Source organism: Acinonyx jubatus, chromosome B3, assembly GCF_027475565.1.
Source record: "Acinonyx jubatus isolate Ajub_Pintada_27869175 chromosome B3, VMU_Ajub_asm_v1.0, whole genome shotgun sequence".
In the NCBI taxonomy this organism is placed as follows: Eukaryota; Metazoa; Chordata; class Mammalia; order Carnivora; family Felidae; genus Acinonyx; species Acinonyx jubatus.
In genome coordinates, this window is record NC_069386.1 from 30,303,910 (window position 1) to 30,329,173 (window position 25,264).

At 44.5% G+C, this 25,264-nt stretch overlaps 2 protein-coding genes across 3 annotated transcripts in view; one reads left to right on the plus strand and one right to left on the minus strand.

The window, feature by feature from the left end:
- The first annotated feature begins 1,610 nt into the window (after positions 1–1,610).
- Positions 1,611–25,264, plus strand: part of SIN3A (SIN3 transcription regulator family member A) — a 73,546-nt gene continuing 49,892 nt past the window's right edge. The window contains exons 1-2 of one of the 2 annotated variants that reach the window (XM_027067813.2): positions 1,611–1,737; positions 21,885–22,106. In XM_027067813.2, coding sequence (XP_026923614.1) covers positions 21,918–22,106 — 189 coding nt within the window. In that variant the 5' untranslated portion in view covers positions 1,611–1,737; positions 21,885–21,917. Of the gene's footprint in view, positions 1,738–5,961; positions 6,101–21,884; positions 22,107–25,264 lie in introns of those variants that run through there. The other variant, XM_027067812.2, reaches the window with a different exon arrangement.
- LOC128316156 (dapper homolog 3-like) lies at positions 5,065–6,867 on the minus strand. Its single transcript, XM_053225082.1, has 3 exons — positions 6,426–6,867; positions 5,415–6,036; positions 5,065–5,229 (listed from the first exon to the last, which is right to left on the minus strand). The coding sequence occupies exons 1-3, from the start codon at positions 6,865–6,867 to the stop codon at positions 5,223–5,225; spliced, it is 1,071 nt and encodes a 356-aa protein (XP_053081057.1). The 3' UTR covers positions 5,065–5,222.

A 25,264-nucleotide genomic window follows, 5' to 3' on the forward strand; every position in this document is an offset into this window, starting at 1 on the left:
TGCCTAAAGATATATCACCAGTCACTGGCCAGGCGAAGTCTAGAACCCAGATTACCCAACCGTTAGCCTCAAACTCTCCCACCTCTTCACACACCAGGCCACTAACTCCCTCCATCACCCATATTGAATTAGCCACTCAGGCCCCTTGAATCTCTCTCAAATACATCTCTCCTTTTTTATTCTTTTTGCTTCCTATTGCCACTGCTCTGGTCAAGTCCTTGTTACAGCTCACCTGAGTTATTGGGCAACCTAACTGGCATCAGGCCCCACTCTGCCCACAGGACTCTAACCCCTTCACATTCTGCACACCCCACATCGGCCACACTAACTTCCTTTCCTTGATGCCTCAGTCAACAGGTCTTTCTTGCTCACTCTGTGTGCTCTGACCCCAGGCTCAGCTCTGTTGAGCACAGATATGTAGGGTAGCTTCTTTCAACTTCTGGCTGAAAGTTAGGACAAACACTGCAAATGATTCAGGGAAGGATCTGAGTCAGAGCTTTTGACTTGAGGGCTTCTGAAAGTAGGCAGAGCTTTCTGCATTGGGTGGCTGGGAGAGAGAAAAGCAATTTTCCTTTGGCTCCATCACCTATGCATCCCACCAGAAGATGTACCTCTGGTCTCCAAACCCAGTATTAATGACAGCCTTTGTGCTCTGCCTTCACTGCCTACAGGCACCTCTCACTCAACTATTCTCAGCCCCTGTCTAGCTACTGGGATGGTGACCATCTTAAACCATAGTTCTGGGCCTGCAGTCCTGGGACTGTGCTGCTTGGATATTGTGTTGTGCAAGTCTAAGAATTTTAACCAGGTAAAACCAGGTAAAATGCTGTTTGCTTCCATCTTTCCAACCATGATTTTCACGACCACAGCCACACTCGAAGATCCTTAATAATGCCCTTTCTGCCCTTTGCTGAAAATTACCTGCCCCTTCACTTCTGCCTGATGAAAGCTCTAAGACCCTACGTGAGTGCCATCTCCTCCATGAAGACTGTCCCAGTTTTCCTCAACTGGATGAATCTCTCTGCTCTGAGTTCTTATAAATGTCTATTTATACATACATTTCTGCCTTGCCTTGCCTTACTTAGCTCTTGCCATAGCATCAACCTAGTAGCCTAGGTCTACTCTTGAAGGGTGTAGAGTGAGCATCTCATCCAGCCTCTGTAATTGCACTCAGAAGCAGATGCGGTATGAATGTGTCTGCCTCGCCCACGGTAGGTGCTCAGAGAAGCGCCTGTTGCCTGAACGCCGGACTTCCTGCTTACACCATTCATTTTTAGGCAGCCGCCTAACAGAATGGGCCGGACAAGGTTAGGTTGCACAGCCAGGGGAGTCGGGGGACCTTCCAGCCAGTCGCTAGGGTGTCCCTACCAACCTCCCCCTACCCAGCTCCAAATGGGGTGTGAGTGTGAAGGAAGTGGGGCCGGGTAGCTCCGCTAGCTCCTCCTCCTAGTCCACCCTGCGGATCTCTGAGTCTCAGGTCCCCTTCCAGTCCTAGGGTCTCAAACTCGAAGTGTTGGTACCGGAGAGATAGGGGTCTCTGCCACGGATGCGCTTCGCACTCGCGGGTAGTTTAATTTATTTATTTATGTGTTTTTGGAGGGAGGGAGCGTTCAATGAAGGGGAAGAGGTGGAGCGAGGGGAGGAGGCGTGCCCAGGCTGACTGACGCTAGTGCTGGGGAGCCAATGGCCCGTGGGGGGCGTTCCCCCCCATTCAGGACTCCTCGCCTGGCTCGGAAGGTATGTTAAACAGCTGCTTTTAATTTGGTCTCCCCAATCTCAGGCGTTTGGGGGGCTAGCTCGTTGGCCTGTCGCTCTGGCCGGTCCGCCACGGTGCGGGCGCCGCGGGCCCCGGGACGGAGCTAGGGGAGGTTCGGAGTCCGGCGGCCGAGGGAGGCTCGGGGCAGGCCAGGAAGGAGAGCTCTTGGCGCCGCCCGCTCACCAGTGTGTGTGTTTCCAAGCCGGGCCGGATTCGTGGGGAGGGGGTCGGCCAGGCCTGGGGTCGCCAGTGCGCCGGCCGTGCTGCCTAGTTTATTTCACCGAGCAGTCGGTTTCGGTAGGTTTCGGCGGCGGACTGGGTAAAGGGGCGGGCAGGGGGAGATTTCCCCCCACCTCGCTCCTGGAATGCCTTAAAAAAACATATTGTAAAGAAGAAAATAGGGGATATTCCGTACACCGATGGGAACTGAGCCCGGGCTGCGGCGCGCGGGCTCGGCAGGGGGCGGCGGCCTGAGCCCGGCGGGCCAGGCCCACTGAGCCCGCGGCGCCGGGAGTTGGTCGAGAGCTGGAGTTAGCGAGCGAGCCGGAGCCCGCGGCTTTCCCCGCTAACCATGCTGGGCGAGGGCGGCAGCCGCGGGGAGGGTTTTGTTTCGGTCCGCAAACTTGTAGGAGGGGGCGGTGGGCGCGATTCGGGAAGGCGCGGGCGCCGTGGGCCGCGGTTGTTATGGACTCTGGGGGCGGGGGCAACGCCGGACTTGCGGGAGGGGCGGCCGGGGGAGGAGGCCACCGGAAAGAGCCCCTGGCGCCTGGGCACTAGCCTCGCGTGTTGGTCTGTGTTCTCCGAACTCCCGGGCCGTGGCAGTAGAGCCAGCATTCGGCGCCGGAACCCACCAGGCCGCGAGCCCGCGCGGAACTCGGCCCGGGGGTGTGGAAAACCTCCAGGAACTCGGCGGCGGCTTCGACCCGCGGCCCCAGCTGATCCCCTTGCAAACATGGAGCTGCCTCCTTCCCCGCCCACCCCAAGGCGGCGGCGGCTCCCTTCCCCTCCCCCGGCCGTGCCGCTCGCCCGCGGATGGTGCGGGGGCGGGGGCGCGGGCGTGTGAGCGCGCCCACGAGGGGGTGGCCTGAAAGGGGCAGTGAAGGTCGGAAACTGGGAAAACAGTCTCCACGCTCGGAATCGGGAAAAGGAAATGCATCAGCGGGCGGGGAGGGGCGCGGGGGGCGCGCCTGTCAGCCGGGATGGCGGCCGCGGGCTGGAAGGCGGGGCGCCGGCGCTAACCGCCGGGGTCGGGCGGGGCGCAGCCGGGAGAGGAGGTGCCGGGGCCCGAGCCCACGGAGCGCCGGGCTGCCCCTGCCTCCACTCCTTGGCCTAGCCTGTTTACTATCTACTCCAGCCGCCGCTTGTGCAACCCGCCTGGAGGGGAGCTGAGGGGCGGGGCCTTTCCCTCTCTCTTCCACCCACCTCGGGCTCCTCCAGAGGGCCCGCCTTCTCTTGTCTTCCACTGGCTGGGCGAGACTCCCTTTTTGCCTTCTCGGTTCTCGACTGGATGACATTCTCTTGAGCTCCGCCTATCGGAGGCCGGGCTGGAGTTTAAGTTGCTAGGATTTTTTTCCGTGAAGGGCGGAGGGAGGATTCCTGCGGCTTACGTGAGGCGCAAGGTCCCACCCCCACTCCTGATTGGTGAGACGGATAGTCCCGCCCCCTCCGGCAGGGTGAGCTAGGAGAGGGGGGAAGTCCACCCTCTGTTCTCCGCCCCCTCCCCTAGCCTGTGTGCGCGCTCGGCACATGTGTGAGTCCCGCCTTGCTCCTTCGAACTGTCCTCCCGCCCGGAAGTCCCGGGTTTGGAGTCCTTGGCAAGGGGCGGGGGGGGGGGAGGGGGGGTGAGGAGGGCGGAGAAGGCACACAATGATTTCTCTAAAGCTGGAGATCTGGTAGCTTTGCGATGAAGTTGGTTTGACAGCATGAGTGGATTTGGAGGGCCCCGGCTCCAGGGGTCTGCAGAGGCTGGAAAGAGGGGTAGGATCTGGCCTTCCTGGCCAAATACTAAGTTCTGACCCTGCGGCTTGGCTATTCCTGCGCCTCTTGATTTCCCGGAGATCGCTCTGAGTTTAAGCTTGAGAACGCAAGGGACATTGGCAGCCTGTCCTTAGTTGGCTTTATGTAAAACTCTGAGCAACCTAAGATTGGCCTGGATGCCTTTAGGCAAGATCCAGGGCAGTTCACCTCCTGTTGACAAAGAAGTCGGGGGTGGCCCAATCCTCCTTAGAGATGCAGATGGGAGCGTCGTGTGGCACCCAGTTCCAAGGAGCAGGGGACGGCCTAGAGTGAAAGGTAACCCTCGAAAGTTCTGTAAAAGTGCCGCTTCTTCCTAACCTCCTAGAGGCTTGGCCCGAGGGTCGCTTCAGTTCGTGTGACTTATTTTTAGAGCTCCGACCTGCTACAGGGCTTGAATCTCATCTGTTAGTTACTCATGGAGTTCCCAGTTTACTGCCTTGTCCTTGCGATTCGAAGCCATCCTTGGAGTCAGGCCCACCTGTTGCCAGCGATGGTTTCTTTGCCATCTCCACTGGGTTGCGGAGGGAGGACAAGATAGGACCTGGGAATGGGTTCCCAGGGGCCTGCCACTTGGGGACTGACACGGCTCTCTTGGGGGAGTAGCCTTTTTTGCTAGAGAGCGGGAAAACTCTAGTCCCGCCCCCTCCTTTCCTGGCGCTCCTTGAGCGCCCCCCAAAGCAGGTCCAGCGACCGTTCTCCGCCCGATTTTGGTAAAATAAATAAAAGCAAGTTAGATGTTGCAAGCACCTTTTGTGTTTGAAGCATTATAATGTACACAGAGACGGCCTAGGAACTTCCATTAATCCTCGTTGGCCAAAGGAGTAAGGTGAACGGTCGTTCTTATCTTTTGTCACTAACTCTGGAATTTTTATTCTTTCTATGAAGTGTGGGGTGAAGGTTCATTTTTGTCGTGGGCTGTTTGGTCTCCTTCAGTTCGAGTCCGAATGTGCCTACAAGATCTACCCCGGAGATCGCAAATGCCTTACACCTCACGCTCCGCCTTCCGGAGGCTTGCCAGGGCGGTGGCTGTTAGGGCCCTGCCTTCATTTTGATTATCCCCGCCCTCTTAGAACTGCATACTGAAGTTTAGGGATTGTCGGTGTTAGAAGTGTGCAGCCACCCCAACTGCGGGCTGGCAACCACTGGGGCGATTTTTCGGCTTTGGTCTCCAGCGCTTAATTCTGTACGTACTGAAAGCTGTACGGATCCGGTTGCTCCGGATATTTGTGTTTACAAGGAGGCAGCGTGCGGAAATGTAAATTGTAAAGAAAGAATTCGATAGGATGAGGTTCTTTCTTTCTCTCTCTTTTTTTTTTTTTTTTTTTTTTTTGGTAAGGGGGTCCTCCACGGTGGTAGTGCTCTGCCTCTCCCTTTCAAGTCCCAGGGCATGGGATCCCGGCCGCTGAGCTCCGCGTCCCCTCCTGTTTCGGGCCCTGGAACTCTCTGCACTTCAGTCTCTAGTGTAAACATTCCACAAAAGGACTGCTAAGGTTCAGCCTCCTAGCGCGGGGCGGAGTCAACTCCTTCCTAGACGGACGTCCTGGCCAATGGAGGCTGCTACCGGCGCCGAGATATCCAATCAGACAGTTGGGGGCGGGGCCTGTCTCACTTACGGACATTTTACCCCACATCGGTTACTTACCTTCCTGGGGCAGCGAGAGAGCCAGGGGTAGCCTTCCAATGCGATGACCGGCGAGGGCGGGAGCCGACTTGTTGGGCCTGTGGCTGAGCCCGCACGGGGCGGGATGTGTGGAGTCCTCCAATGAGACGTGAAGAGCTCCCCTGCTTCCTCCAATAGTGTTGAGGCTTGGGGGTGGGATTCAGCAATTCGTCTCCAATAGGCGGGGTTGAGTTAGGGAAGCTCCCCGCCAATAGGGGCGTGGAGAAGGTGAGCGGCTCCCCCCCCTTCCCAGCAGAGGGGGAAGGGGCGGGCAGCCGGCAAGCAGGGTACTGGGATTGGTTAAGTCTTTGACGGGCGGATAATGCGGCCTGTGGTGGAGCGAAGTTGAGTCTTCCCTCTGCGGGGCGGGCCGGGGGAGTGGGCGGGATTTCCCGGGTAACAGAGAAGCGGCCGCGGCGGTAGAGGCGGCGGAGACGGTTTCTCCATCTTTCCCCCCCTCCCCTTCCCCCCTCGGAGTTTCCCTCCCTCCCTCCCTCCCTCCTTCCCAGTCTGGGCACCGGGGCCTGTGACCGTTTCGTTAGCGGAGAGGAGGCTGCCAGTCCGCTTCGGCGGGCCTGTGCCCTGCTCCGTTCTCGGGGCCTCCCTGCTGAGCCCAAGGCTCACGCCGAGAGGGACACGCAGTGAGGAGCGGCCGAAGCAGCTTTGCGGTGAGAGCACGCCGGGCCGGGGTCGGGGCGGGGAGCCTAGTGGCGGGTAACACCGGACTCGAGGGTGTGTATTTTTAGGGGGGGCTGACCTCCTCGGCTTCCCGTAGAGCAGGCGGGCGGGAGGTGTGTGGATGTGTGAGGGGGGTGGGGGGCGGAGCGGGGTAGATCTTCGTGCGGGAGGGGGAGGAGAGCGTAGTCCCGGTGCGCGCGGAGGGGGCGGGCTCTCGCGCCGCCGCTCAGGGGCGGGGCCGGCGCGCGCGTGCGATTGTGGAGAAAGGGGCGGGGCCGGCCCTGGCTAAGTGCTGTTTGCGGTCGACCACCCCGCCTGTCCTCCCGAGGTGGGCGGGGCCTCGGCTGGGCAGCCGCGCTCTGGCATGCTGGGGTTGGGGGACGGGCAAGGGGTCTCCCGCGTGTGGCTTCGGGGCGCGGCAGGGAGGGGCGTGAAGTCTGCTTTCCTCCGCCTTCTCGGGATCCGGTTGGCCGGAGGGGCCGTACAGAGCCGTGATGCCACTCCTCCTGGCCGTCTCCCCCTCCCCCCGGTTTCCGCCTCCTTGGCAAACGAGGCGGGGTTCGGGAAAGCCCGCTGTCCGGTCGGGCTGGGAGTCGCGGCGCCCAGATCTGCCCCGCCCTACGTCTCCGTGGGGTGGGAGGGGCTCCCGCCGACTCTGAGCTGCGGAGGTGTCAGGACTTACTCTTGTGGCTCGGCCATGCCTTTTGCCTAGGGCAGAAGGGCCTGTGCCAGAGCTGTTGTCTCTGCTTAGTTCCATGCAGCGTAGATGGCACCATGCAGCCTTGGAGGGTGGGAGCATGGTCACCGCCACTCCCCCCGGATTGTAATTATTGGGGCGCGGTGCTCAAGGTCCTTTCGTTGGAGTCTGCGGTGGAGTGGCTGCTCCTGCTGTGACCATGCTTCCGCAGCGGTGATGGTGGGGGGAGGGGCGGAGAGTTAGCAGAGACTAGAAATGTGGCCGGGGACAACCTTTCTTGGAGTTCCCTTGAATGTTCAATTACTGTGGCTGTACGGGGCGGGGTTTCCTTGGAGCCAATAGGGTGGTGGGTAGTTAGACTTGGCCACTGTTTAGGTGCCTTAGGACTTCAAACCGAGTTAGCCAGAAGTCTTAACAAGGCTGAAATTTAGAAAAGGGAGGGTTGGGTTTACATTTTACTATTTAAAATGACCTGTTTATGAAAGATAGTAATTTTAAAAAACCCTCAGACTGAATAAAATACTCTGATTTCTTCGATTCTTGCATTTTTGAATGTTTTCATTGTACAGATGTTTCTGCAATGTAAGCTTAATTTCACAAAGAAATAAGTTGCAATTTAGGTAACTATAGGTGTTCTTAAAAAATCTCTTCTGGCTTTAATGCAATTCTGTTAGAACATCTAGATCACTTTCTGTTTATATTCTATAAAATACAGTGCTCTTGTCCTGTTTTATTACAGAGAGGGTGTAGTCGAGGACTAGTGTAGCTTTGTGTATGTGACTTTGGTAGCAGTGCTCTCCGACCTGTATTGGGGAGTTGCCCTAGGGCATTTCGGGGAGTTGTCCTGGGGCATTTCATTTTTAATGAACTATTTTAATTTTACATTAAGTTTTTGCTCTGACTTGGTACATTCTCTTTTCTTAAGAGAAATTACTTATGTATTTTTTATATTTTTCATGAGAAAATAAAAATGGAAGGAATATGTATTTATGGACTAATATCTGAGCAAGCCCTCTGGCTGATAATCTGAACTGAAGTTAAACTCTGGATTTGTGCTTTGCTCATTTGGGACTGAGAGCTTGGCCCTGTGCTATACGCATGTGAAGAGAGTCTCAATCTCAGTTAAGGCAGTAGCAATGGCAAAGGTAGCTTTTCCATTTGAGTAATGGTGACTGTATTAGAATTGCTGTGGAGACAAAAAAAACCTGGGTGTTTTTTTCTGGTGCATAAACTGACAAAGATATGGAAGGCAGTGGAGAATTTACCATGGAGGAAGGTTTGGTCAACATAGTTGTTTCCACCATTTGTGATGTTGTCTGTTGGGAAACATGGGAGACCTAATTCATGCCTTTAAAGAATATGTTGTCTGTTGGTGCACCAGGATCGGAAGTCCCACGATGACTGTAAGGATTCAAGTAAGAACCTGGATATACTATGTATGTTAGGAGAGTTTTCGTAAATGCTTCTTATCTCTTCAAATATCTGGGATATATATGTGTATGTATGTGTGTATGTATATGTATATATGTAATCTCCACACCCTATAGGTTTGCCAGAGTTAAAGACCCCAGATAGATTGTTGGCATTTTGTAATTAAGAAGATTTTACCTAAAGAGTAAGATTTTTTTTTCTTTTTTTTAAGGAAAGAGGTATGTAGTAATTTGATAAGATTCCTGGCAAAACATAGTCCTGTTGACATCTTCAGCGCAAACGATAACTGGAGATCTTTGCAAAGCAGATGTTAATGGCTGTGAATTTTAGTCGGAATTAAAAGATTACGTCCATGGCGTTCAGTAATCTAGTGAAGTGCTTTAAAAGGCTTTCTCACTCTTCTGAATAATGCCATTATTAAGAGTTTGTTAAGCTTTACTTTCTGTCGATTTCTTCTAAAAATGAAAGTTAACATGCTTTTTAAAACTATATCTTCTGTCTCCTTGAGTTATAACTTTCATTTATTGAGCCCTTATTATGTCCCATGTGCGGAGTTGGGTACTGTTCATTTAGTAATCCACTTACTCTTCATAACCCTGTCTAGTGGGTACTATGAAATCCATGTTTTAAAGATCCAGAAACAGTGACACAGAGAGTAAGTAGCTACACTAGGGTGTGAATCCTGGTGTTCTGGTTCCAGAGTCCATGTTCTTAACTCTGTGTCTCATCTAAGGATAGTAAACAGAAGGAGCAGTGTGCTTTTAAAAACAATTGTGGTAAAATATATATAACAAAACTTACCATTTTAACCATTTTTATTTATTTTTTTTTACTTTTTTTAAATATTTATTTTTGAGAGAGCACAATTGGGAGGGGGCAGAAGCGGGGAGGGACAAAGATCTGAAGTGGGCTCTGCACTGACAGCAGTGAGCCCTGTGTGGGGCTCGAACTGATGACCTGTGAGAACATGACCTGAGCCGAAGTCGGACACTCGAACAACTGAGCCACCCAGGTGCCCCCATTTTAACCATTTTTACGTGTACAATTCAGTGGCATTCAGTACACTCGCTTTGTTGTGCAGCCATTGCCACCATCTGTCTCCAGAACTTTTTCATCTTCCCAAACTGAAACTCTACCCATTAAACAATAGGCCCTTTAAATCTCTACCCAGCCCCTAGCAACAACCCGTGTGTTTGACTACTCTAGGTATCTTATGTAAGTGGAATCATGCCATATTTGTCCTTTTGTGTCTGGCTTGTTTAACTTAGAATGATGTCTTCAGGGTTCATTCATGTTGCAGCATGTGTCAGACTTACTTTCCTTTTTAATGGTGTATAATATTCCATTACATGTATGTATCTTTTGTTTTATTCATGTGTCGATGGACATTTGGGTTGTTTCCACCTACTGGCTATTGTGAATAATGCTGCATTATTATATTATTAAATATCTCTCCAAGTACCTGCTTTGAATTCTTTTGGATATATACCCAGAAATGGAATTACTAGATCATATGGTAATTCTGTTTAATTTTTTGAGGAACCAGCAGTGTGCTTTTTCCCTCAATAGGGAAAAAATTGGGACTCAGATTCTAAAGGGAAATAGAGTCAACACCCGTTTATTGACCACCTTCTTAAACAGCTCTGGGCTGACACAGGAAGAGTTTGTCCCGGAAAAGTTTATGTTCTTAGAAGGAAAGGCAAATATACACATGGTAAATTTTACTACATATTAGTTTAGGTTGAGTGCCATAAGAGTCAAGTACAAAGAGCTGAAAGGAATTCAGAGGAGGGAGAGCCTGCCTTAGGGGTGGAGGAAGAGAGGACACTGAATGAGCAACAGGAGGGTGAAGTCTGAAATCATAGATCCAGTTGAAGTGGTTGTTGAATGAATGGCCTTAGACATCTCAGAGTACTCCCAGAAAGTGCTTTGGGGGTGTTAGAAGGGGTGGCATTATGTTGAAATTAGCACATGAATTGTAGTCTCTTCCAGAGTTTGTGAATCCTGTTCTCTTCAGTTTGCAGACCTGATTGCTTCTGCTGCTTTGGAAGGTATTTAAGAATGATAGTGAAGAAATTATGGACTTGGCACATATGTTACTGCTACCCTGTCAAGCTCAAGATATATTAATATGGTCAACTGTTGTTTCCTAATACTTTTCCTTCACATGTCTTCTTGTTTCTACTTCAATAAGTGAGTAGTAGAAGTAATGTCTTAAGGATTTTTATCTTGTTACAGATTTAGTAAATAATTCTGGATGTTTGTTTTTTGTTGAGGATAAGATTAGCCGACAGCATACTTGGGTAGTCTGTCATTCTGTCATTTATTACGTCTATTCTTTTCCAGTATTTCAAGGAATTTTGTTTTCATGCCATCTTTCTTTCTTTCTTTCTTTCTTTCTTTCTTTCTTTCTTTCTTTCTTTCTTTCTTTCTCTTTCTTTCTTTCTTTCTTTCTTTCTTTCTTTCTTTCTTTCTTTCTTTCTCTTTCTTCCTTTCTTTCTTTCTTTTCTTTCTTTTCTTTCTTTCTTTCTTTCTCCCTCCCTCCCTCCCTCCCTCCCTCCCTCTCCCTCTCCCCTCTCCCTCCTCCCTCCTCCCTCCCTCCCTCCCTCCCTCCCTCCCTTCTTTCTTCTTTCTTCTTCTTTCTTTCTTTCTTTCTTTCTTTCTTTCTTTCGAGTGTGTGTGCATAAGTGGAGGAGAGGGGCAGAGAGAGAGGGAAGGAGAGAATCCCAAGCAGGCTCCATACTCAGCATGGAGCCCAGTGCACACAGCTCAGTTCCACGACCCTGGGACCATGATCCCAGCGGAAATCAAGGGTCCAAGAGTCCGATCGATGCTCAAATGACTGAGCCACCCAGTTGGCCCTCTTTTTAAATGTGAATTCTAATTATCTTTAGAAAATTAACCTTTTTTTTTCTTTTTAAATGTTTATTTATTTTTGAGAGGCGGAGGAGGGGCACAGAGAGAGGGGGACAGAATCCCAAGCAGATGCTGTGCTGTCACCACAGAGCCCAATGTGGGGCTCAAACTCATGAACTGTGAGATCATGACCTGAGCTAAGATCAAGAGTTGGCATTTAACCGACTGCGCCACCCAGGTGCCCCAACAGGTACCTGTCTTGTCTTTTAACAAGACATTAAAAATACCAAAAAACCTTGGCTTCCTTTAATTTTGTAATTTTCTTTTTGGTCCTTTTTCTCCAAAAGACGTACCTAGTGAGATTCATTGTCATTCATAACCAAGTGCATAGAGGTTTTTGTTCTTAAACATTTGTGGGGCAACTAACTGGCTTTCCTCAGCGAGAGCTGTGCCAATAACAGTCCATCTAGACTGGAACTTAACTTTTTGTGGTGGCCTCAGTGCCTAGGATAAGATTGGCACACAGTAGGTGATAAAAAGTATACAAACTGAACTCTAATTGCATTTTAAAGTTTGTTAACTAGAGGCTACTTCTGTTTAGTTGCAATTGGCTTCAAAGTTAGGCATTTATGAGTAGCAGTTTCTAAGGCAAACCTCTCTTTTTTGCCCCTCCCTTCTTTTGCTTTCCTGTTACCCACGCCTGTCTTGTGTGTCTGCGTGTTTGTGCTTAGAGCATCATGGCTGAGGGCACTTCTTCCATCCTCCAGGGCGAGGCTTGCTGACATGTGGGCTATTGAAGGATATACAGGCCCATAATCCCTAACCTGCAGCTCTGAAATGCAAGAATTTTTGTTTTGGTTTTTGATAAATTTGGTTCCACAACTAAATAAACTTGGTTCCACAACTAATTAAGGGCCACAACCTGGTTTTAGGCTGTCGTACTTGGTGCAGAAATCTGAATGCACTTAATTAAGGAGAATTACCTTCCTAAAATCCAAACCATGCTGGTACCTCCCAAATTTCTTTAACTGGGGACCTCTCCCCTGTACTATAGATAAGCATAACCAGCGGCCCACTTCATATTTCCTCTTGGATATTTAATAGGCATCGCGACTTCTCTTTCTCTGTCTTTTTCATATTTGGTCTTCAACAAATCCCCCTATTTGCTCTGTATTGATCATGTAATGCCACCACCACTACCACCCTACTCCCAACTATGGCAGTGAATGCAACTACATCTCTAGCTTGAATTATTTCAGTTACCTTAATTGTTCTCTCTTGCTTAGTTATTGCCTCTCTTCAGTCTGGTCTTAGCACAGCAATCCAAGTGAGTCTTTTATTTATTTACTTTTTAAAGTTTATTTTTTTCTTTTGAGAGAGAATGTAAGCAGGGGAGGGGAGGGGAGAGGAGAGAGAGAGAGAGAGAGAGAGAGAGAGAGAGAGAGAATGAATCCCAAGGAGGCTCCGTACTGTCAGCTCAGAGTCGGACTGGGGGCTCGAAATAACGAACCGTGAGATCATGACCTGAGTGGAAGAGTTGGACACTTAACCAACTGAGCCACACAGGTGCTCCCCAAGTGAGTCTTTTAAAACTTCTTTTAACTCAGACCATGACATTTTTCTGCTTCAAAGCCACCAATGGCTTCCCATTTCAGTCTGATTATTAAGCTCGAGTCCTTATGACCTCTGAGAACAAATACAAATGCTCCCTACCTACTGTCCTCCCCACCGCCCATTACCTCTCTGATTCATTTGCTACCAGTCTATCTTTCCTCCATTCTGCTCCAGTTACACAGCCTTTTTGCTGTTCTTGGAAACTATCAAGCACATGTATGCATCAGGGTCTTTGCATTTCCTGTTCCTTCCACATACAATGCTTCCTCGCTGATTTCTACATGGCTAGGTCTTCATTTCCTTTACTCAAAAGTTACCTTATCAGTGAGGTATTCTTTGGTCATTTGTATGTAAAATTTCAAAAACCCTTCTCTTCTTTTTCTTCTTAGTGCTTGCCACTGTCTAGTATTCTGAGCACTTGGTATATTGTCTTTTCTGCCACTAAAATATAAATTTTGTGAGGGAGGAGATTTTTGTTTGGTTTACTGCTATATCCCCAGCCTCTAGAGCAACACCTGACACATAGTATGTACTCAAATATTAGAGGGTGCATGCATGAATGAATGAGTGAATGATTTGATTTCCGCCATAGACAAGACCGTATGCTACGCACAGTGGAGGATACAAAGCTGGTTAAAGGTGTATATGTGCCCGTGCTTGTGTGGGGGCACACCTATAGCTAATAGGATAAAGGAAGGATGAGGTAAGTGACACATCTACCTACCCCTACTTATCCCTTTAACTGTCTCCAGTCCTATTCTTTACAGTGCTTCCTTTTTTTTTTTTTAAATGTTTATTTGTTCTTGAGAAGGAGAGAGAGCACAAGGGGCAGATAGAGGGGGAGGCACAGAATCTGAAACAGGCTCTGAGCTGTTAGCACAGAGCCCGACGTGGGGCCCAAACCCATGAACCGTGAGAATATGACCTGAGCCACAGTTGGACACTTAACCAGTTGAGCCACCTAGGTGCCCCTGCAATGCTTTCTTTAGCTAGTTACCTTCTGTTAAACTCAATCTGTTGTTTTATACCATTCTCAGCTAATTTATACAAAACTTGTCACATAAACTAAATGTGTCCTTTAAACAGAGACACAGGATGATTTCCTTCTTTCATATTCTACTGTTAATGCTTAAATTTTTTTAAACTTTTTATTTTGAAATAATTTTAGACTTCAAAAGAAGTTGCAAAAGTAATACAAAGAATTGTATAGGGGTGCCTTGGTGGCTCAGCCCATTAAGTGTCTTGAACTTTGGTTAGGTCATGATGTCACAGCTTTTGAGTTTGAGCCCCACGTTGGGCTCTGTGCTGACAGCTCAGCTCCTGGACTCTGCTTCAGATTCTGTCTCCATCTCTCTCTGCCCTTCCCCTGCTCATTCTCATTCTCTCTCTCTCTCAAAAATAAATAAGCACTAAAAAAAAAAAAAAGTTGTCATGTAGCGTTCATCCAGATCTACCTAATGCATCTTACAAAACTAGTACAGTGAGCTAGATCAAAAAGTTAACATTGATGCAGTTTTTAATACATTTTGAGTTGAACTAAAGTTTCCTGGTCATTTTTTGCCTACAGAATCTGTCTGTCTGTCTGTCTCTCTCTCAAAATAAACATTAAAAAAAATTAAAAATATGTATTTATATTTGAGAGAGAGACAGAGTGCAAGTGGTGGGGGTGGGGGGAGGGCAGAGAGAGAGGGAGACACAGAATCCGAAACAGGCTCCAGGCTCTGGGCTGTCAGCACAGAGCCCAACATGGGGCTTGAATTCACAAACCATGAGATAATGACCTGAGCCGAAGTCAGATGCTTAACCAACGTAGCTACCCAGGTGCCCCTTTGAGTTTCTTTTTGAGCAGTGCTAACTGCTTGTAAAGATTTATATTTCATGAGTTTTATTCTTTATTATATAGGTCTTTAAAAGAAGAAAGAGAGGGGCACCTGGGTGGCTCTGTTGGTTGGGCATCCAGCTTCAGCTCAGGTCATGGTCTCATGGTTCCTGGTTTGTGTTGAGCTTTGTGCTGACAGCTCAGAGCCTGGAACCTGCTTCAGATTCTGTGTCTCCCTCTCTCTCTGCCCCTCCCTGTTAATGCTCTGTCTCTCTCCCCAAAAGTGAATAAACGTCAACATAAGCAAACAAACAACAGAATTTACTTACTTTCTTTTTAATGTAATAAACTCATTTTAGCTATTACCATTTATAATTCCAACCTATATTATGGGATCTTAATGATCTTCATTTTTCTATAGCTTGAGACATTTTGGTATTACATCATCTTAGGAAGTATTTCATCATTGCTCATCAGATATTCCTAACTATGCTTAAAAAGACTAAGGGGCGCCTGGGTGGCTCAGTCAGTTGGGCCTCTGACTTCAGCTCGGGTCATGATCTTGTGCTCTGAGTTCGAGCCCCATGTCAGGCTCTGTGCTAACAGCTCAGAGCCTGGAGCCTGCTTCGGATTCTGTGTCTCTCTGCCTCTCATTCTCAATCTCTCTCTCAAAAATAAATAAACCTTAAAAGTTAAAAAAAAAAAAAGATTAAAATGATAAGAAAAGGGAAGACTGATAGCATTGCCTAGAAAGATAATGCAGTGGTAAAATAAATCATCACTATTACACTTCAGTTTTCTTACTGCTCTGCCTGAAGCATTACAGCATCTTTCAAGAAAGTCTACAAGAATTGGGAGATGCCATCTTAAACATTCTGTAAGATGTTAGCATTTGGAGAATCTGAGTGAAGGATATACAACCATTTCTTATACTATTTTACAACTTTTTAAAGCTTTTGGTAAATATATTTGGTAGTTCAGAATCCCCCCCCCCCCCCCCCCCCCGTAATGGCAAAGAGAGGAAAACTAACAGAGGAAGATATTACGCAGCAACTGGAGGAGCTAGTGGATAGATACAGTCCAGCAGACAGCAGGCTAGACTGGGATGATGATGGTGAAATTGATTGGGAGCCAGTTTGCAAACTGCGTAGTCTTTAGATGACAATATGATGAATTTTCTCAGACTGAAGACCTTATGAGTGCACAATGTATTTTTGAGGGGGGGGAATAAATAATGATGTCCTCATCCAGGTAGTTCAGCAGGAAGGACTTTGAAACACAGCATTTCAACATGAATCGAAGCTATTTCAGTCTGCTTAAAGGGTATACAAGTGTATTCTTCTAGGATGTTCATGCACCAAAACTAACTTGTAAGTGGACACATGCTAAAGGCAGGTATACAGAGGTGATTGGAAGGAAACAGGATATAGAAATGAAAACACATCATTGGATTGAGCATGAAAAATTTTTTTTTAATTTATTTTAAAGAGAGAGAGGTGTGGGGAGAACGGGCAGAGACAGAGGGAAAGAGAATCCCAAGCAGGCTCCGCACCGTCAGTGCAGAGCTCAGTGCTGGGCTCAGACTCATGAACCATGAGATCATGACCCAAGCCAAAATTGAGAGTTAGACATTTAACCAACTGAGCCACCCAGGTGCCCTTTTTTTTTTTTTTAATGTTATTTATTTTGAGAGAGAGAAAGCGAATCCCAAGCAGAGTCCACACTGTCAGCGCAGAGCCCAGCGTGGGGCTTGAACTCATGAACTGTGAGAACCTGAGCTGAAATCAAGAGTCCAGTGCTTAACCAACTGAGCCACTCAGGCACCTCTGGATTGATCATTCTAATTGGTATTTAGTAGCCTAAAACTGAGAATGCTTGCAGTTATGGAACAAAAAACATGATTGTCCCCTCTTCAACAAAATTAAAAATTTTAATTTTCAAAGTATTATGTTTGGTGATGAAAGAAAAAAGATGTCATTCTGTAGCATTAGTGATGATAAGCTAGAACTTTATTAGAGATGTATCTGGAATCAAAATTTACAGATTTACAGAATGACTGTGTTCCAACTTCATGCATGATAGTTGATGACTAATCAGTTGCACTTTAAAGGATATTGCCTAGTTGAGATATTTATATCTTCAAAACCAGGAAAATAGGGAATAAAAATTTGGATTTGCTATTTAAATTCTTACTGAGGTTTCTAATAAAGTTGCTTTTCATTCAAATGGTAAATGATACGTTTTTTCTGATACACCCGAGGGTTCAAGGCGAATCACGTGTCATAAAAGCAACGATATCTTTTGCACAACCAAGATGACTATCCTGAGCTACCTTGGTAAAAATTGTCATACCACAGTATGACATAATTCCACCAAAGCTCATAAAAGGTATGTGCCAAATGATGTTGTCATTAATTAGATCCAGGTTTCTCAACTTGGCACTATTAATATTTTGGCCGAATAATTCTTTGTTGTGGAGGGTTATCCTGTGCATTGTAGCATGTTTGGGAATTCATGAGATGCCTTAACTGTGACAACCAAAAATGTCTTCTGACATTGCCAAATGTGCCCCAGGGGCAAACTCTCCTGGTTGAGGCCCACATCATTAGAAGAAGAATGTAAGACTGAGTTTGGGGAGGCTTGGGTATTAGATGTGTAGTGTGTTAAGAATGGGTTGTTGGGGTGCCTGAGTGGCTCAGTCAGTTGAGTGTCCGACTTCGGCTCAGGTCATGATCTTGCGGTCTGTGAGTTCAAGCCCCACCTCGGGCTCTGTGCTGACAGCTCAGAGCCTGAAGCCTGCTTCAGATTCTGTGTCTCCCTCTCTCTCTGCCCCTCCCCACTCATGCTATGTCTCTCTCTCTCTCTCTCTCTGTCAAAAATAAATAAACATTAAAAAAAAATTTAAAAAAAAAGGATGGGTTGTTAATTTCTGTGTAAAATGGGAAATCTAAATAGGTTGCCTTTTTCATTTATTCTGGGATACTTTTTATTTCCCAGCAGATTTAAATCCAGAACTGGATTCAGATAGGTTTTGAAGTAGACTGGGGGCAATTGCAGGAGATCGAAGAGTGTAATTACATTTCACTTTATGCTTTGATACAAATTTCTTTGCTTTTAAAAAGAAACTTTACATTTTTCCACAGTATTTATTGATGTAAATAAATTTTACATTTTAATGTGATTTTACATGATGCTGACCATCACATTTTAATGTGATTTTACGTGATGCTGACCATCAATAAGAGAATAATTTCAGGGGATTTTTTTCATTATTACATAAATAAAGGAACTTAAAAATGTGTCTAATTCAAGATAACAATACAAAATTAAGAGACACTAAAGGGTCAACCATATATTTAAAAATTTCAAAAAGAAAGTTTTGTATACTTAAAAGCCTCCGGAATAGGGTAGTTTGGTTTGTTCCATACACTTTCCTACTTTGAGCTTATCTTGGCTAAAATAATTCTGTTGTTTCTCTTTAAACTAATTTGTGAAATTTAATCTAAATGAAAAGATAAGATTCTTTAAAGTTGGATTTTTCATTTGGATTTAAATAATCATGGAGAACTGTCTGGGTTTCTAGGAGGCCAACTTTTACTGTGAATGAAGACATTTTTGGTTGTAGAACTGGAAAAATGTTTTTTTATTTTTATCATTCAGAAAGGGTTAGCTTTTACCTCTGCCTTTCTTAAATTTGTCTAAAATGTGACACATTCGCTCTCCCCAGTTGTTCTACCCTTTCCCAGAAGACCGCCTTGCAGTATCACAGTTACCCTGCTCTCCTTGCTTTATTTGGGTGTTACGATTTCTTTGCGTGATGATATGGAGCTATTCCCACTTTTTATTGTAACACATGGCCAGATGACTTTTTAGTGTTCTGCTGCCATTGTTTGTTCACATTAGTCTGTCTTCACTAGTTTCTATCTCTCAAAGTGCTTTTCCTTGTTTAAATTCTGTCTTCATAGACTGGAGTTCTGATAACAGTGTAAGCCCCAAATCTGGAACAGTTGGAGACCAAAGTGGCAGATGAAAATCATGTCAGCTGAAGCAGGGCTTGAAAGTAGCTTTGTGTCTGACTCTTGTGGCTCCATTATTGGCATTCGAATACTTTATAGTCTGGAATTTCACTGTCCCTCTCTGCAAGCAGGTTACTATTGTCTGTCCAGTATTTCTACTCCAGATTGGTCACGTATTCCAAGGAAAGTCTAGCCTCTTGCCGTGTGACCTTGAACAAATCACTTAATTTCTTTGCGTATCAGTTTCCTTCTAAATCGTGTTCTGGGTATACCCATCTGACAGGACTGTGGGGAGGAGCACAGTAACTTGTACCAGTCCTGTTTGGAAGACTTGGTTGTTGTGGGGCAGGGAAATCTGCCCTATTCAGTGCTGGTGCCCCAGCAGGAAGCAAAGGGTCTGGCACGTGTAGATTGTCAGGAATTATTTGTGGAATAAATGAATTGGCAAAGACTGTAAATAGCTCTTTATACTTGTAAGTACCAAATTACTGTAATATTTTAATCTCATCCTGTATACCTGCTATGCCTCAATTCATCCTTAATTTTCAAGACATAACCAAATATTTACCTTCTCTGTAGAGTTGGGTTTTTTTTTCCGAGTATACACATGTCTACTCCTTTCCAAATTTGTAGTACTTACTTGTAGCACTTATGAGTTGGTTTGTATTGTTAGCCTTTTCTCCTAACATCGTATTAAGAACAATTTCAAATATACAGCAAAGTTGATAGAATTTTATAGGGAACACCCATGTACACACTGCTTAGATTTTACATTACTGTTTTTACAGTACTTACTTTGCCATAAAGCCATCTGTCCAGTCCTCCATCTATTAATCCAAACTAATTTCTTGATGTATTTCAAAGTAAGTTTCAAACATTAGTACATTTTTACCTAATTACTGGAATATGCGTGTCCTTATCTAGAGTTTAGTATTTGTTTATAGCTTTTTCCTTCTGATGCGAAATTTGCAATAAAATGCACAAATCTTAAGAGTACATAGTGTGTGGGTGTTGAGATCACACTGTATATATTCTGTAGCTTGTTCTTTTCACTTAATAGTATGTTTTGGAGGGTTTTCTTTATAGAGGAACCCCAGTCTTTCTAATTGCTACATAGTTTTCCTAATATCAATGTATCAAGTTTATTCAGTATTGATAGATATTTAGATTTTTCTTACTTTGCTCTAGTAAATATACTTGGCAGATGTATAAGATACTTAGAAGTAGAATTGCTAGGTGAGAGGGTATGCCCATTTTAAATTTAATGTTTTTTTTTAATGTTTATTTTTGAGAGAGAGAGAGAGAGAAACAGAGTGTGAGCTGGGGAGGGGCAGAGAGAGAGAGAGAGAGAGACAGACAGACAGACACAGAATCCGAAGCAGACGCCAGGCTCTGATCTGTCAGCACAGAGCCCAATGCGGGGTTTGAACTCACACCGTTAGAGCATGACCTGGGCCAAAGTTGGGCACTTAACCGACTGAGCCACCCATGTTTCCCTGCCCATTTTAAATTTAATTTAAAAATTTAGTGAATGCCGCAAGTTGCCAACCAAACAGTCCAATTTTAAAACTTCTACCAGTAGTATTTCCCTATACCCTTACCCACACTCAGTATCATCATTTTCTTTTAATTTTTGCCTGTTGCTTTGGGGTAAGTTATCATTTTACTTTATATTTCTTTGATTACTAGTGAGGCTGTATGTGGTCTTCCCAACTAGTTTCTAAGCTTTTATAGGGCACCTAACACCTTCATATATGCTCCCTGAATTTGCTAATTGAATAAATGAATGCCGCAAAAGCTTTCTTACTCTGTTGGGTTGAGGCTGAAAAAAAAGGATGAATGAGCCTAGTGTGCGAGAGGTTAAAGAAAGCTGAAGTTGCTCAGTGCATGTGTGTCTTAAATAAGTAAGGGGACTCTTCCTCCTTTATTTCTTCTTCTGTGAGAGATAGGAGATAGTGAAGTGGGTAAGAATTCAGGCTCTGGAGGCAGATTTGGCAAATTGCTATTCCAGCTTTGCCTGTTAGCTGTGCAGCCTTGAGCAGTTTACTTAATCTTTGTATTTCAGTTTCTTCTTTCACAAAATAGAGAATAATAGCACCTTGCTTATAGGGTTGTTGTGGGGATTATGATAATATTTGTAAACTGTGTAGAATGGTCCTTGGGTTTCATTATATGCTATTTTTTTAAGTTTATTTACTTTGGGAGAGAGAGAACATGAGCAGGGCAGGGGCAGAGAGAGGGGGAGAGAGAATCTCAAGCAGGCTCTGTGCTGTTGGTGCAGAGCCTGATGAGGAGCTTAGTTCTGTGGCTTGTGAGATCATGACCCAAACTGAAGCCAAGAATTGGACTCTTAACCGACTGAGCCACCCAGGCAATCCAGATATGCTATTATTATGTTAACTATTACTGTTATTCTTTCCCTCTGCATGGTCAGTATTTGAGTGTCTGTGAGAGGACTGTGGGCAGTGCAGACAAAGTTGAAAGGACCCTACCTAGAAGAAGCTTATAGATGTTGGGAAAGCCCTGAGAAGAACAGACTGGATTCCCAGCCAGAATATTATTAGACTGTTTGTATCCTGTAGGAAAGAAAGGGTCCTTCCACAGAGGAATATTAACAAGGGACTCTGGAATCTCCTCAGTGTTAAGGATTGTTAGAGTCAGAAGAAATCTTAGAAATGATCTTTTCCAACCTTCTCATTTTGTAGTTGGAGAAACAAACTCACATGGAATGAGGAAGTTGTTGAAATGTACATAGCCCCTTAAATTAGCAAGTCTAGCACCATTGTCCTCTTACTCCTGGCCTGGTGCTCTCTCATGATACCATTTAATTGTTAAACAAATGATATTTTAAAAATTAGACCACAATTATAGTACTAGGTTTTGAGTGGAGTTACGAAGAAGCACTTGAATGTTTTTGTAGCATGTAAACGTGTAATTAATATTAGGAATGATGGCATTTGAGGAGAAAACTAGAGAATAAAGAAAAGAAAGGTATACTTTTGTCTTTTTAAATTGGAGGTTATTTTTCAACTGTGTAGTCCCAAATTCAGACTATGTGATTATTTACATTTCTGTCTTTTGGTTATGGAACACTATCTACTGTGGGGGCTGTGTGTGCAGTCGTGCACTTAAACTAGCCAGTGATCACATCTCCAGCATGGAATAGACAGTTGGTTCTGGGAGTTGAGCTTATAATAAATTTGGGCGACTTGTCCTAAGTTGTACACATCAGGGGCACCTGGGTGGCTCAGCCGGAAGAGCATCTGACTCTCCATCTAAGTTGTGTACATCACATTGGAGTGTGAATTTGGTTTGCATGTCAATGTTTTTGGTTTCTGCAGGTTTTGTAGTGCATCACTGAGCATGAGCACAGAATGAAGCGACGTTTGGATGACCAGGAGTCACCGGTGTATGCGGCCCAGCAGCGTCGGATCCCTGGTAGCACAGAGGCTTTTCCTCACCAGCACCGGGTACTTGCCCCTGCCCCTCCTGTATATGAAGCAGTGTCTGAGACCATGCAGTCAGCCACGGGAATTCAGTACTCTGTGACACCCAGCTATCAGGTAAACTGGAGCCTACCAAGGGACTAGGTGTAAGGGAGGAGCATTGGTGATTTCATCCAATTAAAAAAATTGTTTACCAAGCATTCAGTTACATGTAAAATTATATTTATGGTATATGTGTAAGTAAGATGTAACAAATAACAAAAATAATGTATACTTGTGTACCTACCTCACAGACTTTTTAAAATTATTTTTATTTTTTAAGTGTTTTTAAGTAATCTCTGTACCCTACCTGGGGCTTAAACTCACAACCCCAAGATCAAGAGTTGCATGCACCACTGACTAAGCCAGCTAAGTGCCCCTAAATCCTTTTGTTTATACTGCTAGACAATAAAATTGTTTAGTTTGGTATTTTTGAATGTTATATAAATGAAAACATATATTTTTTTCTTCTTTTTTTTTTAAGGTTTTATTTTTAAGTAATCTCCACACCCAACTTGGGATTCGAACTCACAACCCTGAGATCAAGAGTCACATACCCTTTCCACTGAGCCAGACAGGCGCCCCTATATTCTTTAACTCACTTTTTTTCTCTCAGTGTGGTTCCCAAGACTTACCTGTATTTCTGTGTGTAAATAATTGAGTCATTTTTACTGTTATTAATTACATGAATATATTCCATTTATCCATTTTTCTGTTGCTGCACAATCAGGCTGTTCCAGATTTTCATTGTTTTAAAGGTGCTGTATGGCTGATTTTAGGTATTTCTCCTAGTGCAGTGGTGCTCATGGTGGCAATCCATGACAAGATAAGCTTGCATCAGAATTTAAATCAATGTGCTACTTTTTTTTAATTAAAAAAACCCTTGCCATGGGGGAAAAAAAGACAGCTGAATTAAACAGTGTACTTATTAGTGAAATAGTTGGTTTACATTCTGGTGCAAACTCCTTCTTATCTTGCAGACCGCTCAGTAGGTTTGAGGGCACATGAAGAAGACTTTCTTGGGTATCTAGGAGAGAGAGGGATTGCTGGGTCATAGATTGTGAGCGACTTCACCTTTAGCAGGTAATGTCAAATTGTTTTTCAGAGTTGTACCAATTTATATTTCCACCAGCATTGTATATTCCTTTCGTCCATGTCCTGGCCGATGATGATCTTTCATCTCTTCTGTGTTTACTCTGTTTTGTGGAAATGGAAGGAATTTGGGTTTTGCCCTTTTTAATTATGAAAGTAAATATCACCGTGGTTATTTATTTATTTTTTTTGAAGATATAAGATGACTTCTTCCTCTGACTTTTCAGGCTTTAACCGATTTGTGCATTTCTTGGGTGTCCAAAACTGTATGCATATACAAGCGTATCTGTATTTACCTGCCTACCTATCTGGATACACTTCTTTTTACATAATTTGTATGATACAGTATACATTGTTCTGCTATTTGCTCTTTTCATTTAATATATAGTGGACAACTTTCCACTTGAATACATATGTATAGATTTAAGTAATTTTTTAAAAAATCACTGCATTTATATTCCTCCATTCTAGGTCAGTCTGAACCATAATTTATTTATGGTCTGGAGAGAGAGGTGTTATTCAGCCTAACTCATTAGTGACTTTTAGAACAATATGGCTGGTACGGGGAACATAAATTGGTGTAATCTTTCTTGAGAGCAATTTGACAGTTTGTGTCAGAATCTTTAATTCCATTTTGACCTAACAATTCATAATTCCATAAATTTCTCAGAATTTAGTATAAGAAAACAAAGAAGATGGAAATCCAGGTGAAGTAGGTGATGGTGAGTCCTCAGGTGTCATTCTTTCTCAGGAGTCCCCCTTGAAGCAGTGTCATGCCCTCATATGGGGCTGAGGACTGCAGTCAGAGGACTGCTACAAATCGAATCTTTAGGTTTGGTCTTAGAAGAAAGAAAGGCTGCTTGTTTTCCTTGGGACTATTTCCTACACTTGGGATGATCACATATATTCACATGCTAGAAACTATAATGTGCTCACATAAAACCTGTCATCTCAAGTGTTTATAAGCTCCAATTAATAGTCTTTTAAAAAACTGTTCAAAACATGCATGTTGGAATATAGAAGCTCAGAATAATAACCCTTCTTGCAGGAGACATATTAGAGCATTTAGAATTGTCTAAATAGTGTCTTTTTACTCCTAATGTGTATTGTATTGTTTGTGTGGATTTGTAAGTAGTCGTCTGTCTCCCACCCTCCCCTCTGTCTAGGGGAATCCTTATAAATTTATGGGGTCTGGGTGAGGGGGGAAACATCCTCTCTTAAGTTGTGGTATACAACTTCCATTGTTTAGACGAAGTCTCAGGTTGTTTAGACTCCTTATTGTGGAGACATGGCAAATCAGGTATCTTGTCCTTAGTTGTCTTCTGTGGTGATTAACAGTTCTGAAATAGGAAAATGAAAAAAGCTTTGGAAATTTTATGTAGCATTTTCTGCAATAGAAATGGAAGGAAAGGAGCTTGGGCTTTATTTCACTCTGATCTTACAAGAGGATGAGAGAAAGAATAGAAAATAATTATGTTTGAGGCCAAACCACTAACAGTTTGGAAGAAAGTTTTGTTTAGCAAATGAGGATAAACAAAATAAACAAATAGGGATAAAAGTAGCAAATAAGGATAAGCAAAATAAAACAAAGTAAAAATCTTCTCTAATCCCACCACAAGATAAAATGCTAACGTTTTGCTGTATGTTCATCATCTAAGGTTTAAAATCTTTTTATTGATTTTTAGATACTGCTTTTTAATGTGCTTTCTAAGAAATATTTAAGTTTAAGACTGTGTACAACACATGAATACATTCAACTTATGGATTGTGAACATTTTATAATGTTAAAATCTATGCATCTGTATCAGTGCTGTTCCAAGTGTGGTCCACAGATGGTTGATGTGTATACTTTCTTACTAGTCTATAATGACATAAGTATAGAAATTGAGAATGTTTAGAAACTTAGCGATTTGGACACAGTAATTTTGTAATATATCTGTAAAATGTAATGAAAATTTTGAGCTTATGTATTTTTTTATTTCACTTCTCTAGTAATTCATTTTTATAGTATTTTATTAAAAGTAGTGCCCCATGATGGATTGGAATTTAAGAAAAAACTGGTCCTTTGCCATAGATAGTTTGAGAAGTATTGAGCCATATAATTTTTGGCAGAGAATTCTGTTATAATATGGGTGGGCTATAAT

Excerpts from the sequence above, each read along its gene's own strand:
- LOC128316156 (XM_053225082.1), bottom strand. The coding sequence starts at position 6,867 with ATGGAACTAAGCAGAGACAACAGCTCTGGCACAGGCCCTTCTGCCCTA. Across the intron at positions 6,037-6,425 it reads CGCCCACCTCGGGAGGACAG|GGAGGCCCCGAGAACGGAGC; the intron begins GCGGGGTGGTCG and ends TGGGCTCAGCAG.